Source organism: Oncorhynchus clarkii, chromosome 25, assembly GCF_045791955.1.
Source record: "Oncorhynchus clarkii lewisi isolate Uvic-CL-2024 chromosome 25, UVic_Ocla_1.0, whole genome shotgun sequence".
Classification (NCBI taxonomy): domain Eukaryota; kingdom Metazoa; phylum Chordata; class Actinopteri; order Salmoniformes; family Salmonidae; genus Oncorhynchus; species Oncorhynchus clarkii.
The window spans coordinates 6,443,502-6,458,432 of record NC_092171.1 but is presented as its reverse complement, the minus strand read 5'-3'; the positions used below and the strand labels follow the sequence as shown (position 1 = coordinate 6,458,432).

At 45.5% G+C, this 14,931-nt stretch overlaps 1 protein-coding gene across 1 annotated transcript; it reads right to left on the bottom strand.

The window, feature by feature from the left end:
* Positions 1 to 596: 596 nt before the first annotated feature.
* LOC139383789 (transcription cofactor vestigial-like protein 2) lies at positions 597 to 6,253 on the bottom strand. Its single transcript, XM_071128358.1, has 4 exons — positions 5,939 to 6,253; positions 5,046 to 5,388; positions 2,794 to 3,234; positions 597 to 1,828 (listed from the first exon to the last, which is right to left on the bottom strand). Exons 1-4 carry the CDS (start codon positions 6,023 to 6,025, stop codon positions 1,785 to 1,787), a joined length of 915 nt encoding a protein of 304 aa, XP_070984459.1. The 5' UTR covers positions 6,026 to 6,253; the 3' UTR covers positions 597 to 1,784.
* Between the last annotated feature and the right edge of the window lie 8,678 nt (positions 6,254 to 14,931).

Below are 14,931 nucleotides of genomic sequence, written 5' to 3'. Positions count from 1 at the left end.
TTTTAAAACCAGTTTATAACCTGACCCTGACGTCACAAAAGACTTCATGATGACATCATTGTAACCAGTTTATAACCTGACCCTGACGTCACAAAAGACTTCATGATGACATCATTGTAACCAGTTTATAACCTGACCCTGACGTCACAAAAGACTTCATGATGACATCATTGTAACCAGTTTATAACCTGACCCTAGCATCACAAAAGACTTCATGATGACATCATTGTAACCAGTTTATAACCTGACCCTAGCATCACATAAGACTTCATGATGACATCATTGTAACCAGTTTATAACCTGACCCTAGCATCACAAAAGACTTAATGATGACATCATTGTAACCAGTTTATAACCTGACCCTGGCGTCACAAGACTTCATGATGACATCATTGTAACCAGTTTATAACCTGACCCTGGCGTCACAAAAGACTTCATGATGACATCATTGTAACCAGTTTATAACCAGACCCTGACGTCACAAAAGACTTCATGATGACATCATTGCAACCAGTTTGCCACTGGGTTATGCTGACTGGTCCATATACATTTTTCAAATCACTCAAATAATTCTGTACAGATATTGAAAGACAGTCTTGAATTTACCATAAAAATATTTATTGACAATAATGTTATTTCTTGACACAAGCAAGAGAATGCACGCCCTGAATAACACTTCTACGGTCCACATTTTTAAAACGGCTACAAGTCACATGTATGACGAAAGGAACATCAATGGAACACATTCAAATGATTAAAAGCAAATGTGGTGTCTGACCAATACTTGATCAACAGCTTATAAAATGCTTATTATTGACTATGCTGATCATTGACATACATTGTAGTGTTTCCTTTCCTCAAACTAAAAGGTTAGTTCATAGATCAACAAATAATGTCAAATAACGCCTTTTATAGTCTCTCGCAATCATTCTTCAAGAACTTCTCAACCAGCTTTTAATAAACCACAACCAGAGTATTTCCAGAGCACTGGCCAAATGAAGATTTCATTTCAGAAATGCATATTAAAACACAAAATAAATAGAAAAAAAAGAAAGAAAAGAAACATTATGATTACAGTCACAATCCAAAACCATTCACAGCCAGTCCAATCATCGCATGTCCATTTGACGAAATGCAGATAACTGCCCAGATAATATAGATGACGAGTGCAGTGTCAACACAGAGAAGAGAACCTGCAGTAGGGAGGGGTGTAGTGAAAGATTGGGCGACCGGTATAAGCATTTCAATGTTAGTCTACACCTGTTGTTTACGAAGCATGTGATAAATACCATTTAATCTCATCCGTCTTTGTTTGCACTTCCCCTGTGTCCAAAGGAAGTTTCTTATGAGCCTGTCCCTCTCTCTCTCTCTATCCAAACCAGGACACTGTTGTTAGCACATTGCTAGTGGCCTCCAATGGTCTCTATGCTGCTACACCACACAGATGAGCCCTGAGCAGGGATAGGAGAGGGGAGGGATAGGCCAGTCATCACAGAACAGTGGTCTCCAAGGCTGTACATCTTCTCTCTCTGCTCTGCTCTCCATAAGCCCAGCCTCTGAGTCTTTATCTCCACGGTACACACATGCCGACCTGGAGCCTCTCGGCTGCGCTGGCACCGTGGGCCTGGGGGGAGGCGAGGGCAAATGAGGGGGGACGAGGGCGGTGGTGGGTGAGTGATAAAGGGGGGTGAGGGAACGGCGAGGAGGGGGCGCTTCAATGGTACAGGTCCAGACGTCCTAATTGGATCCGGTAATGGCTGGTCGATGGCAAAGGAGGAGGGTTGTTAAAACCAGTACAGGTCCTTCCCTTTCTTGTGATGCTGGAGGCCTGGGGATGTAGAAAAAAAAGAAAGAAGATACAATGGAGGAAAACAATGAGAACGAGGCACAATGGTTGTCATGGCTGCTCCTGCTCTTTAATCCAAACAGCTTCAATTTTTTTTAAAGGCTATTGATGATGTGTTTTCTCTGACACTAATTTTCTGTTTATGCCATACAACAGCAGCAAAGAAACATACAGTAGGACAGCTCACAAATGTGACCTAAAAGTGACAAATGTAGCTGAAAGAAATAAACTGCTGAGGTGGCTTGTAGGACCAGGTTTAATGTAGAGGTGTAGTGTACCGAGTCTGAAGACTAAGGTGTGGGTGGATGTTAATCGCCAAATTGGACTCTGGTTAGAGAGTGAGGTGGACAAAACTACAACAGTTTATTATTGGCACTAAACCGTCCCAGCACAGAGGGCAAAACACACTGATAGAGAACTGGTAAAAGTATGTTTTTTTTTGTTGGTCAATAACGCATACTGGTGGATTCTCTGGTGGCTGCCACACCAAATAAATGTTTGGTGTGCTCGGCAGCCATCGTTATACGGTCAGGTGACAGGTCGTCTGGTGGGAAACTGACATTTAATAGTGTTACATGATTGATCAGCTTACATTGTAGAATTCGGAACAATCGCACAATGACAACTGAAATGACTAAGCCGTGTTGACAGATGATATTGAAAAGTCCATTTCATTGGGGTTGCGGGTTCACATTCATCTGTATTAGAATACTTTCTGTGGGCTCAAAAAGCAGCTTTCCAATGTTAATGTCAGTGGCCAAAAGCCTGTCGAGCGTTTGAGGTTCATGGTGTTAACCGATATTGCAAATTTATGGGACTGTGGACACGCAGGTGGCTGTGGCTGCAGCAGAGAGGACTGCTATTGAAAAGCTGCAGGTGGCTGTTATTGTGGTTGTGCTTGTTGTGGTTGCGGTAGGCTCCGCTGAAGTAGAGAAGCGACTCCATACCTGCGTCCATGTTGAGGGCCATCTCTCCGGGGGGCAGCAGGCCCGGCCAGGGCGCGGTGTGGTCCAGCTTGGTGACGTCATAGGGGTGGTGCACGGGGAGGGAGCCCAGGTGGTGGGGCCGCACGGTGGGCATAAGCAAGGGGCTGTAGGGGTGGTGGGGCTCCAGGCCACCAGGAGTGTAGAGTTCGTGGAGGGGCCTGGAGGGCCCGTAGGCCTGGCTCGGGGTGTAGCCCCACCCCTCTGATGGGTGGAGGTGCGAGTGGGGGTGACTGTGAGGATGGGCGTGAGGGTGCGGAATGCCCGGGCGGAGTCCGGAAGCGTAGGGGTCCATGGAATAGGTGGGCATTCCGGGTTCGCAGTGGGAGCGACTTTGGGGGGAGGAGTAGTTGCTGTCCCAGAAGGAGGGGGGGAAGCTTCGGCGACTACTGGGTGAAGGGGTATCTGAGAGAGAGAGAGAGAGAGAGGGAGGGGGGGGGGGTTAGGCATATGTCACGGACAGTTGTGTTACTGTATGGCATGATTTACAGACACATATGGAATAGCCCATGAGAGATGCATGCAAGTCATGAAAACAACATTAGGTCATATGGTTTTTACACATATGTACATACAGCACACAGTTCTACCAACAGTAGTCTCCTGCAGGCCACAGAAAGAAATACTAGAGAATCTTAGAGAGAGAGAGAGAGAGAGAGAGAGAAACAAATAGACAGACCGAGTCTGACACCAAGACTGCTAACAGAATGGCGACATGGACTGAGTTGACCTTGTATTTTTATACTGACTCTACACACTCACACACACTGACGCTCCAACACACACCCACTCACTTAATTTGCTCACACACACACATAACATGCACACATATTTATACTGACTCTACACACACACACACACACACATTCACATACAATCATCATATACTGTATATCCTGATGCCCAGTCATCTTACCCCTATACATATCAACCTATATCACTCCAGTATCCCTGTAAATTGGTATTGGAACAGACCCTGTATATACAGTAGCTTACTTCTCATGTTCTTATTTGTATTTGTTGTGCGTTTTTCTTCTACCTTGCTATTTTTAGTACCACATTGATATTGATGACTGTGTTGTCGGGTTTAGAGCTGGCAAGAAAGGCATTTCACTGTACTTGTTTGTGCACGGGACATTAAAACTTGAAGCAGAGAGAGATACAGACACTCACTGACACAGAGAGGAAGAGAACCTTGGCCCTGTGTCCTGCCTCCCCCCAGCCCCCTTACTTACCCCCTCCTCTGGACCTGTACACGAACCCCCCCCCCCCCCAACACACCTGTTGTTTCTTCTGCACCACTCCGTTCGCCCGAAGCAGAATGTCAGTGGGACAGTTTTAGGCTTTTAGACGTTACTTTTTATATTTAGAATTACTCTGAAAAAAGACACCATCGTGCGGCAGTGCACGCAGCAGCCCCAATCAAACCAGTTGTGTGATAAATCAGCAGCGGCCATTGTGGGGCCGCCCGGAGCCATTTGAAGGCGATATGCCGGCCCGCGGGGTTCAACGCTTACGGACGCGTATAAACATAGTATCTGTTGTCAGGCAGGAAGACGTCCAACGAGAGAGGGAGAGGGAGGATCTAAGTCCTACATGGAAATTGGGAGGACAGGCAGAGCACAACTCGAGTTTGGGTGACTACTTTGGCGAATGTAATAGTGGTACCGTTGATCGAGGGAAAGTTGAAACCATTTGTAAAAATAAAAAAAAGCTGTAGAATACAATTCATGTGAAGACATTGGTTGACGCTGTCTGTACCTGTTGGTGATTGTCGAGAAAACGTTCACTGATTGTTAATAACCCATTCATCTGAGTAATGTCAGTCTCTTTTGTGTAAAACAATCTCTTTACTTGGTTCTCTCTATAATATCAGTTTAATTTATGACATACTGCCTATCATTGGGTCATTTCCCAAATCCTGAACTTTGTTGATCTTACCTGTATCTGCATTAATATTCTTCTGAAAAATCATCAAACCACACTTAACTGCCCAAAAACACACTTAACTGAGAGCATGAAGCATGTCACACTTGTCTAATAATATCCCTGACCCTTGACCCTCAAGCCTTCCTAACCTCTGACCCCATTAGGGCAGAGGACAACAGGCACCACTAAACAAGCACCCTTCTGTCCATTTCTTTGCCGTTTTGGTTTGCCATTTTATATCTACACACACACACACACACACACACACACACACACACACACGCTACCTGTGCCCAGGTCCGATGCCCTCCTCTTGCCCTCTCCCTCCATGTAGGAGCTGAGTGCCCTGGAGAAGTGTTCGTCTACCACACTGCTGATGTCCCCTTGGTAGTATGTGAAGAGGACACAACGAGACGTCAGGTACTCAGCCTCGGGCACTTCCTGTTTCTCCTTATGGCACTCCTCTGGTCGAGTGGCACGGGGATATGAGGATGAGGAAGAGGCGGAGGAGGAAGAGCCAGGGCCCGTGCTGGTGCCCGCCGATACCCCCTCCGGACACCTTGTCATCTCCGCGCTCTCCATCATGAAGTCTCTGCGGCGAGGAGAGGGGCTCCTCAGACCAATGGGTGCCTGAAGGGGGGGGAGGAAGGGGGGCAGGGTGGGGTCAATGGACAGTTGTTAGAAGGGAGAGATCTGGAAGACCAAGTCTATTGTGACATAAGACGTGTGTGTGTGTGTGTGTGTGTGCACATGTGTGTGCACGTGTGTGTGTGTGCATTGACAAATAGTCTTGTGGTCATGACACTGTTTTCTCCACAACTATTCAAACGAAATCAGTATGTGCCAATTGGTAAGCCCTCTGTCATACAAATACCGACAACATACATCCACTGCTTATGGGTCTGATAAACTACCAACATTAGACAAAAAAAATGTGAGATCCATAGCATTGATCATGGAAAATTTAGAAACAGAGAAGTGCAGGTTTTGGAAACATTTTTTGGAGACATTTGGTTTCTTACAGACCTCGTTGATAATCTGCCCATAGATCCAACATTTTGTGTAGGTAAAACAATCAAATAGGTTACTTTTTTATGCAAATAAACTTATTCTCGGAAAACAAAGTTTCTTTCGCGCGTTTAATTAGTTAATTCGAAAATATTTGACAGCGCCTCCTTACCTGGAAGCTGTTGATGAACGCGGGGGCGGCTGGAGCGTACGGTGCGTAATGTCCATAGGCTGGGTACATAACATCCAAACAACTCATGGTAATGACACGGTGTCCTCTCAGGCCAGGGAAGGGAAGTGTCGCACTGTCATATGGAAACCAACGTTGTAAGAGAGCGACAACATTCCGCTACCAGCAGCAGCAAGGCAACTAGAGAAGGCGCTCGGTCAGTGGCAATGCGCAGCAGGCAGCACGAGGCTCGACATCACTCCAGAGAGCGCTCTCTGCTACGCTGCGCAACAGCAGCTGCGCTCTCAGATTGTGGTGAGAGAGGTTTATAAAACAAAACACACACAAGAGTGTCCTGTAGCTTGTCCAATAGCTTCCCGCTAAAAATAAATGCTCTGATTTGTAATATTACATAAGCCTAAACTGTTTAGTAAAGAGCACGAAAATATATTACGATTTCTTTCTATTAAGATAAGAATTGTAGGCTATTAAGAAATGTAGCCAATGATAATTTGTGAGTAATCGGTTCATGATTGTAAAATAAATCTATTATTATCGAATTACTTATTGTCCATGCACGTTTTCCAATGTCCATAATGTAATCTGCCTAATTTATTTGGCATGATCCTTAACTTCTTTGACCCCAAAATAAACTTTTCCAAGGGTTACACAGAGGGTCATAGGCCAATAGGCCCACCGCAGAAGTAGATTCAGTTATGGTCGTAGAGGCAATAGAGTTATTTAACAAGCAAGTGACTTCATTAAAGAGAAGGCGCTCGCTCGGTCAGTGGATATAAGAAATGTGTATTCTATTCCCATTTTAAAGTGTCAAGTCGGCCATCTTTTAAAACATCCATGGGGTAGCCAAGTAAAGTCTGCAGACATTGGAGCTATTTGGTGGAATTCTCAGAATGACACTTAGGTGTCAACTGTAGGGTGCACACACTGGCCATACCAACACCAGGAGAAAAGAAATACACAATTCCATGACAAATTATCACCCATCAGTTACACAAACAAGGAGCTTTCCTCGCCGTAGTATGTCATCTGATGTCATAGTACGATTTTATAATAACAAAAAGAAAAATATGAATCAATTTACCCTACATGAATTATTTTACTTTGATAGGTTAGATGTCCTATCAGAAATGTGACCCATTAAAACCCATAACAGTCCAAGCCCTCTCTAAGCCCGACAATATATTTTTTAAGCTATATGGAATTGTTATAAGAAGGTCATACCAAGGATCATTCATCTATTTGATTTTGAATTTTAAGACCCCTTGAAGAATTTACTTATTTATAATACTTATTTTCCACCATAATTTGCAAATAAATTCATTAAAAATCCTACAATGTGATTTTGTGGATTTTTTTTCTCTCATTTTGTCTGTCATAGTTGAAGTGTACCTATGATGAAAATTACAGGCCTCTCTCATCTTTTTATGTGGGAGAACTTGCACAATTGGTGGCTGACTAAATACCTTTTTGCCCCACTGTACATAAGTATTCACACCCTTTACTCAGTACTTTGTTGAAGCACCTTTGGCAGCAATTACAGCCTAGAGTCTTCTTGGCTATGATGCTACAAGCTTGGCACACCTGTATTTGGGGAGTTACTCCCACTCTTCTCTGCAGATTCTGTCAAGCTCTGTCAGGTTGGATGGGAAGCGTCGCTGCTCAGCTATTTTCAGATCTGTCCAGAGATGTTTGATCAAGTTCAAGTCCGGTCTCTGGCTGGGCCACTCAAGGATATTCAGAGACTTGTCCTGAAGCCACTCCTGTGTTGTTTTGGCTGTCTGCTTAGGGTTGTTGTCCTGTTGGAAGGTGAACCTTCGCCTCAGTCTGAGATCCTGAGTGCTCTGGAGCAGGTTTTTATCAACGATCTCTCAGTACTTTGCTCCGTTCATCTTTCTTCAATCCTGAATAGTTCCCCAGACCCTGCAGCTGAAAAACCTCCACACAGCATGATGCTGCCACCGACCATGCTTCACCGTAGGGATGGTATTGGCCAGGTGATGAGCAGTGCCTGGTTTCCTCCAGACGTGACACTTGGCATTCAGGCCAAAGAGTTCAATCTTGGTTTCATCAGACCAGATAATCTTGTTTCTCATGGTCTGAGAGTCCTTTAGGTGCCTTTTGGCAAATTCAAAGTGGGCTGTCATGTGCCCTTTAATGAGGAATGGCTTCCGTCTGGCCACTCTACCATAAAGGCTTGATTAGTGGAGTGCTGCAGAGATGTTTGTCCTTCTGGAAGGTCCTCCCATCTCCACAGAGGAACTCTGGAGCTCTGTCAGAGTGACCATCTGATTTTCCGTTTGGTCGGGCTGCCAGCTCTAGGAAGAGGAAACTTCTTCTATTTAAGAATGAGGCCACAGTGTTATTGGCGAACTTTAATGCTCTACAGACAATTCCTTCGACCTCATGGCTTGGTTTTTGCTCTGAAATGCACTGTCAACTGTGGGACCTGATATTGAAGGTGTGTGCCTTTCCAAATCATGTCCAATCAATTGAATTTACCACAGATGGACCCCAGTCAAGTTTTAGAAACATCTCAAGGATGATCAATGGAAACAGGATGCAGCTGAGCTCAATTTCGTGTATCATAGCAAAGGGTCTGAATACTTATTTAAATTAGGTATTTCTGTTTTATTTATTTTAATAAATTTGCAAAAATGTGGAACATTTTCTGAAATGCTGTTTTCACTTCGTCGTTATTGGGGTAGTGTGTGTAGATTGACGAGGAAAATAGTTTATTGAATCCAATTTTTAATAAGGCTGTAACATAACAAAATGTGGAAAAAGTGAAGGTGCCTGAATACTTTCGAAATGCACTGTGTATATACTTTTGTATAGAATATTTTCAAACCATACTGGAGGACCTTCAGACGAGTGTGACGCCTGTGGGCGTCCTAGAGCAAAACACCTTTCCACAGAGTGGTCATATTAGTTAGCAGCCCAAACCATTCAGACACTACAGACGATTTTGTGAGAAGACTGATTTTCAGGATGTCTCACTGTCTCTTTCACCTTTCACCACAGATACGGAAGTGCGAAAGTGCGACACTGTGCGACACACTGGCGGATGCGGTGGATTAAGCCATATGCAATGCAAAAACACAAATATCTCTAGCTTAAATGGACAGATTTTTATGGGGATTTGTTTATAATGCTAATTCAATTTCCATGGAGGCGCGGACTTTGACTCTGGGGGGTTTTAATAGTTTAAAAGAGCAAGGTGGCGCTTTCATTTTTAAAGGAGCTAATTAGATTTCCATGGAGGCGCGGACTTTGACTCTGGGGTTTTTTAATAGTTTAAAAGAACAAGGTGTTGCTTTAAGTTTTAAAGGAGCCTGATTTGGTCGGCATTCCAGTCTTTTTGACAGACACTCGGGACTGCCCGGGAGAATTGTGTGGAATATTTGCAGAATTCCTTCGACGAGTGTCAGATTGAGTTGGAATGCCTCTGATGTCTGTTAGCAGATGAGGCCGGTGGGAAGTTTGGGTGAAGTCGTGTTGCTGCTTGGGTGGGTGGGTGGATGTTGATGTCTAGAATCCCTGTGATACAATGTCTACAGAAGGTAGAAACATTGCAAAGGACAATTTGGATATCGTGTTGCTGTGTTTATGTGTTGCGTATCAACTAATGCTTTTACTTTTGTAGTTTAAGCTCTGATTCCGCACTGCTGTGGCACTATTTCATTTATTTTGTCTTTTTCTTTCTTTACAATGCTCTTTTGATGTTGTCGTCTGCCTAGATATTTAACATACAGGACGGAGCTGGGCAGAGCCGGCGGCTGGGGTGCTGGAGCCAGAGCCGTGTGTGATGCAATGTTGGTGCACTCCAATTTACAGCGTGATAAACAGCTGCTGCTGATGGAATGGAGACTTCTAGTATTAATGACCATGACTTTCTATCTCCCTCTTCCCTCTCTTCCCCAGCAACACATAAACCTCATCGTTGTCTTACCTCACTCTGCCTTTCCTCCGAAACAATCATCTACAGTCATTTGTCACTATTTGGCAACAGTATGTGTGTGTGTGTGTGTGTGTGTGTGGTTAGCAATGCAACAGTTGTCATATACTGACCACACTAGGAAAGGGAGGAGGGCGAGTGACGCAACCCCTTGACTGGAGCAGAGAATAGAGGTGGGGCACAAGCAGGTTAAAATAGGTTAATGTCTGCATACATCATTATGAGCATTAGTGTCCATTATTTGTGCATAATGATTGCTCATTTAGGCAATGGATTTATAAATAATTAATTGTATTGATTTATACTTTATTTATTTGAAGGATTTATTGTGTATTAAAGCACAATAATGTGTATGTGTTTGCGTGTGTGTGTCCGTGGCGTGCGCTAGCTGAAAATAAACAAGTTACATCACTGTTGCATATGACCCCGGACATCCAAACCCATCCTCTTTCTACCCAGGCTAAAGGAGAACTGCTCCGACGCCTCTGATTGGCTGACCTGTTGAAAGAAGTAATGGCACCAGCTTTATTTAGACCTCCAACATGATCGTGACACCAGGAATACTTTATAATCCATGCTATCAATCACCGTTGAACAAATTCTAAAAAACGAATGAAGTAACATCCAAGAACAGTGGCCAGCAAAGCATGACTTGCACACAACACACAGGCTATATACAGTACTGCATGTTTGGACAGAGCACAGATAGATACCATGGTTAAAGCAGACAACCATTGTTTTTACTTTACTTCAATTGCGAACGCAGCGTTCATTCTGGTTTAACCCGGCTATGGAAGATTGAACCATAACCCCTGAAACAACAACGCCTTTTTTAAGGTCTCTGTCTGGCATGGACCCAAGGGGGTCACTCTGCCTCTCACAGCATTCCACACTTGTTTATCCTATTGGCCTGCTTTAGCTTTAGCTACACAAATCCCCCCTGCTCCATGCAGCATGTGTTAGAGAGACATAGACATAACAGCTGCTCTCTTGTCCTGGTCTTCCCAGTGGCTCACAGTCCCTCCAGCTGTCCTGAGCCATCCCAATAGGTCTGACAGTGAAAAACACACACACACACACACACACACACACACACACACACACACACACACACACACAGTTTCAGACTCTTAGACAGGTCTGGCTGGTTCACAGACAAAGGTAGCCCAGACTGAATGCTGCACTCACCATTGTTTTACCTAAACCAGACTGTATCCATGACAATATATTGAATATAGGAAAACTGCATTATCAGGCTTGAGTTATTAGGTCTATTGTTACGATAACCAATAACTAGCCTACGGATATTGTTGCGCTCACTTTGATTAGAGGTCCTAGGCCTAGTTACATGGTCTGTAACCTGAATGAATGTGTGTATCTATGTGAGAAATCGGCGTTTGAGAGGACCGTGTTGGATGCACATGTGCCCATGGAGACAGTAACCTTACCTTAGGTCCAGGGCCAGTTGACTCCTTTGGGTCAGAGAGCCCAAGCCGATTATGTTCAGATGGTGGCAGAAAAAAACACATACAAAAAAGGAAAACTACAAACAGGCGAAACCCAGCAGCCTCACAGCTCTGCCAGCTGGGACACTCACTGATGATCACCTTCATTTGCAGAACATATCCTGATCAAGGCTTGGCAGAACAACACTTGGACCTGGGTGCTGGCAGCTGCCCCCTGGGGGGAATAGAGTGTGGAAGTGGTAGTGGTAGTGAGCTAAAGCGTGCAGTGTGAACTACCTAACCTATTCCATAACACTATAGTGGCTGTTATAGGGTTGATCTAATTTACATAAGTGTTCACACCACTTAGTCAATACTATGTCAAGGAGCTTGGGTGGGCGATTACAGCTTTGAGTCAGTCGTCTTGGGTATGTCTGTATCAGCTTTGCACATCTGGATATGGGGATTTTCTCACATTCTTTCTTGTAGGTTTTTGTCAAGTTCTGTTATTAAGTTCGATGGGGAGCAGCGGTGAACAGCAATCTTTAAGTTTTTCCACAGATTTGAATGGGATTCAAGTTGCATGGCCACTCAAGGACTTCTTCTACATTCTTGTTCTGAAGCCATTCCCGCATTGCTCTGGCTTGTGTGCTTGAGGTCATTGTCTTGTTGGAACGTACATCTTTGCCCCCGAAGGTCATTTACACTCTGAAGCAGGTTCTCATCAAGGGTTTGCCTATGCTTGGCTCCATTTATTATTCTCTCTATTATTACCACTATGATGCTGTCATCACTATGCTACACGGTAGGGATGGTGTTAGATGGGTGATGAGCTGTACCTGTTTTTTTTCTCGACAATAAAGCTTTGCATTCTGGCCAAATAGTTTTTTTTTTCTCATCAGACCACAGAATATTTTGCCTTACGATCTCAGAGTCTTTCACGAGACTTTTTGCACATTCCAAGGTGTGCTGTTATGTGCCTTTTTCTCAGAAGTGGCTTCCGCCTGGCCACTCTCCCATAAAGCCCAGATTGGTAAAGTGCTGTAGAGACTGTTGTCCTTCTGGCAAGTTCTCCCATCTCAGCCAAGGAACTCTGTACTACTGAAAGAGCTGCTTCCTGTGCTTGGCCCTCCTATGCTGAACATAATAAATGTCTCTCTATCCCACCGGATGTGTACCAAACTCAGTAAAAGTGACAGGAATAAAGCCTACCTTGAAAAATCCAAACCTTGACCCAGAAAATATTTTAAAAACTATCGGCCTACATCGAATCTTCCATTCCTCTCAACAACAAAAAAATCTGTTGCGCCGCAACTCACTGCCGCAACTCACTGCCTTCCTGAAGACAAACAATGTATACGAAATGCTTCAGTCTGGTTTTAGACCCCATCATAGCACCGAGACTGCACTTGTGAAGGTGGTAAATGACCTGATCTCGGTGTTCCTCAAGGTTCCGTTTTAGGACCACTATTGTTTTCACTATATATTTTACCTCTTGGAGATGTCATTCGAAAACATAATGTTAACTTTCACTGCTATGCGGATGACACACAGTTGTACATTTTGATGAAACATGGTGAAGGCCCAAAATTGCCCTCGCTGGAAGCCTGTGTTTCCGACATAAGGAAGTGGATGGCTGCAAATGTTCTACTTTTAAACTCAGACAAAACAGAGATGCTTGTTCTAGGTCCCAAGAAACAAAGAGATCTTCTGTTGAATCTGACAATTAATCTTGATGGTTGTACAATCGTCTCAAATAAAACTGTGAAGGAACTCAGCTTTACTCTGGACCCTGATCTTTCTTTTAACGAACATATTGTAATGGCTGTCTTCCTCCTCCTCCGACGAGGAGGAGTAGTAAGGATCGGAGGACCAATGCGCAGCGTGGTACGTGTTCATGCTCTTTATTAAAACAAGGGAACACTGAAAACAAAACAATAAACAAGACATGAAATAACCAACCGAAACAGTTCCGTGTGGAACACACAGACACAGAAAATGAACACCCACGAAACACAAGTGGGAAAAGGCTACCTAAGTATGATTCTCAATCAGAGACAACTAACGACACCTGCCTCTGATTGAGAACCATACCAGGCCAAACCCCAAAACACTACATAGTAAACGGAACATAGACAACCCACCCAACTCACACCCTGACCATACTAAAACAAAGACATAACAAAGGAACTAAGGTCAGAACGTGACAGTACCCCCCCCCCCCCCGCCCTAAAGGTGTGGACTCCGGCCGTAAAACCTGAACCTATAGGGGAGGGTCTGGGTGGGTCTCTGTCCGCAGTGGCGGCTCTGGTGCAGGACATGGACCCCACTCCACCATAGTCTTTGTCCGCCTCCGTGGTCTCTTTTGAGCGGCGACCCTCACCGCCGGCCTCGGAATGGGGACCCTAGTAATGGGTCCCGAATGGTCAGGAGATTCCGGCAGCACCGGACAGACGGGAGATTCTGGCAACGCCAGAGTGAAGGACGACTCCGGGAGCACCGGAGTGACGGGCGATTCCGGCAGCTCCTGGCTGACGGACGGCTCTGGCAGCTCCGGACAGACGGGCGACTCTGGCAGCTCCGGACAGACGGTCGACTCTGGCAGCTCCGGACAGACTGGCGACTCTTGCAGCTCAGGACAGACGGGCGACTCTGGCAGCTCAGGACAGACGGGCGACACTGGCAGCTCAGGACAGACGGGCGGAGCACCGAGCCTGCCCAACCCTACCTGGCTGAATGCTCCTCGTAGCCAGGCCAGTGCGGCGAGGTGGAATAGCCCGCACTGGGCTGTGCTGGCGAACCGGGGATACCATGCGTAGGGCTGGTGCCATGTACCCCGGCCCGAGGAGACGCACTGGAGACCAGATGCGCTGAGATGGCTTCATGACACCTGGCTCAATGCCAAACCTAGCCCGGGCTATGCCTGCGCACCGTGCGCCTCACGGCATAACACGGTGCCTGCCCGGTCCCTCTCTCTCCACGGTAAGCACGGGGAGTTGGCGCAGGTCTCCTACCTGACTTCGCCACACTCCCCGTGTGCCACCCCCCCAATACATTTTTGGGGCTGCCTCTCGGGCTTCCAGCCGCGCTGCCGTGCTGCCTCCTCATACCACCGCCTCTCGGCTTTCGCTGCGTCCAGCTCCACCTTGGGGCGGCAATATTCTCCAGCCTGTGCCCAGGGTCCCTTGCCGTCCAGAATCTCCTCCCATGTCCAGGTGTCCTGAGAGCGCTGCTGCTGCTGCCCGTTACCACGCTGCTTGGTCCTTTGATGGTGGGTGTTTCTGTAACGGCTATCTTCCTCCTCGACGTCGAGGAGGAGTAGTAAGGATCGGAGGACCAATGCGCAGCGTGGTACATGTTCATGCTCTTTATTAAAACAAGCGAACACTGAAACAACACAATAAACGACACGTGAAATAACCAACCGAAACAGTTCCGTGTGGAACACACAGACACAGAAAATAAACACAAGTGGGAAAGGCTACCTAAGTATGATTCTCAATCAGAGACAACTAACGACACCTGCCTCTGATTGAGAACCATACCACGCCAAACACAAAAACACAACATAGAAA

Bases quoted from the DNA above. Each gene is read 5' to 3' on its own strand.
- LOC139383789 (XM_071128358.1), bottom strand. From the start codon at position 6,025: ATGAGTTGTTTGGATGTTATGTACCCAGCCTATGGACATTACGCACCG. The intron at 3,235-5,045 runs GTAGCGTGTGTG...TCTCTCTCTCAG, and splicing joins GGCATCGGACCTGGGCACAG to ATACCCCTTCACCCAGTAGT. The intron at 1,829-2,793 runs GTATGGAGTCGC...CTACATCCCCAG, and splicing joins GGCCCTCAACATGGACGCAG to GCCTCCAGCATCACAAGAAA.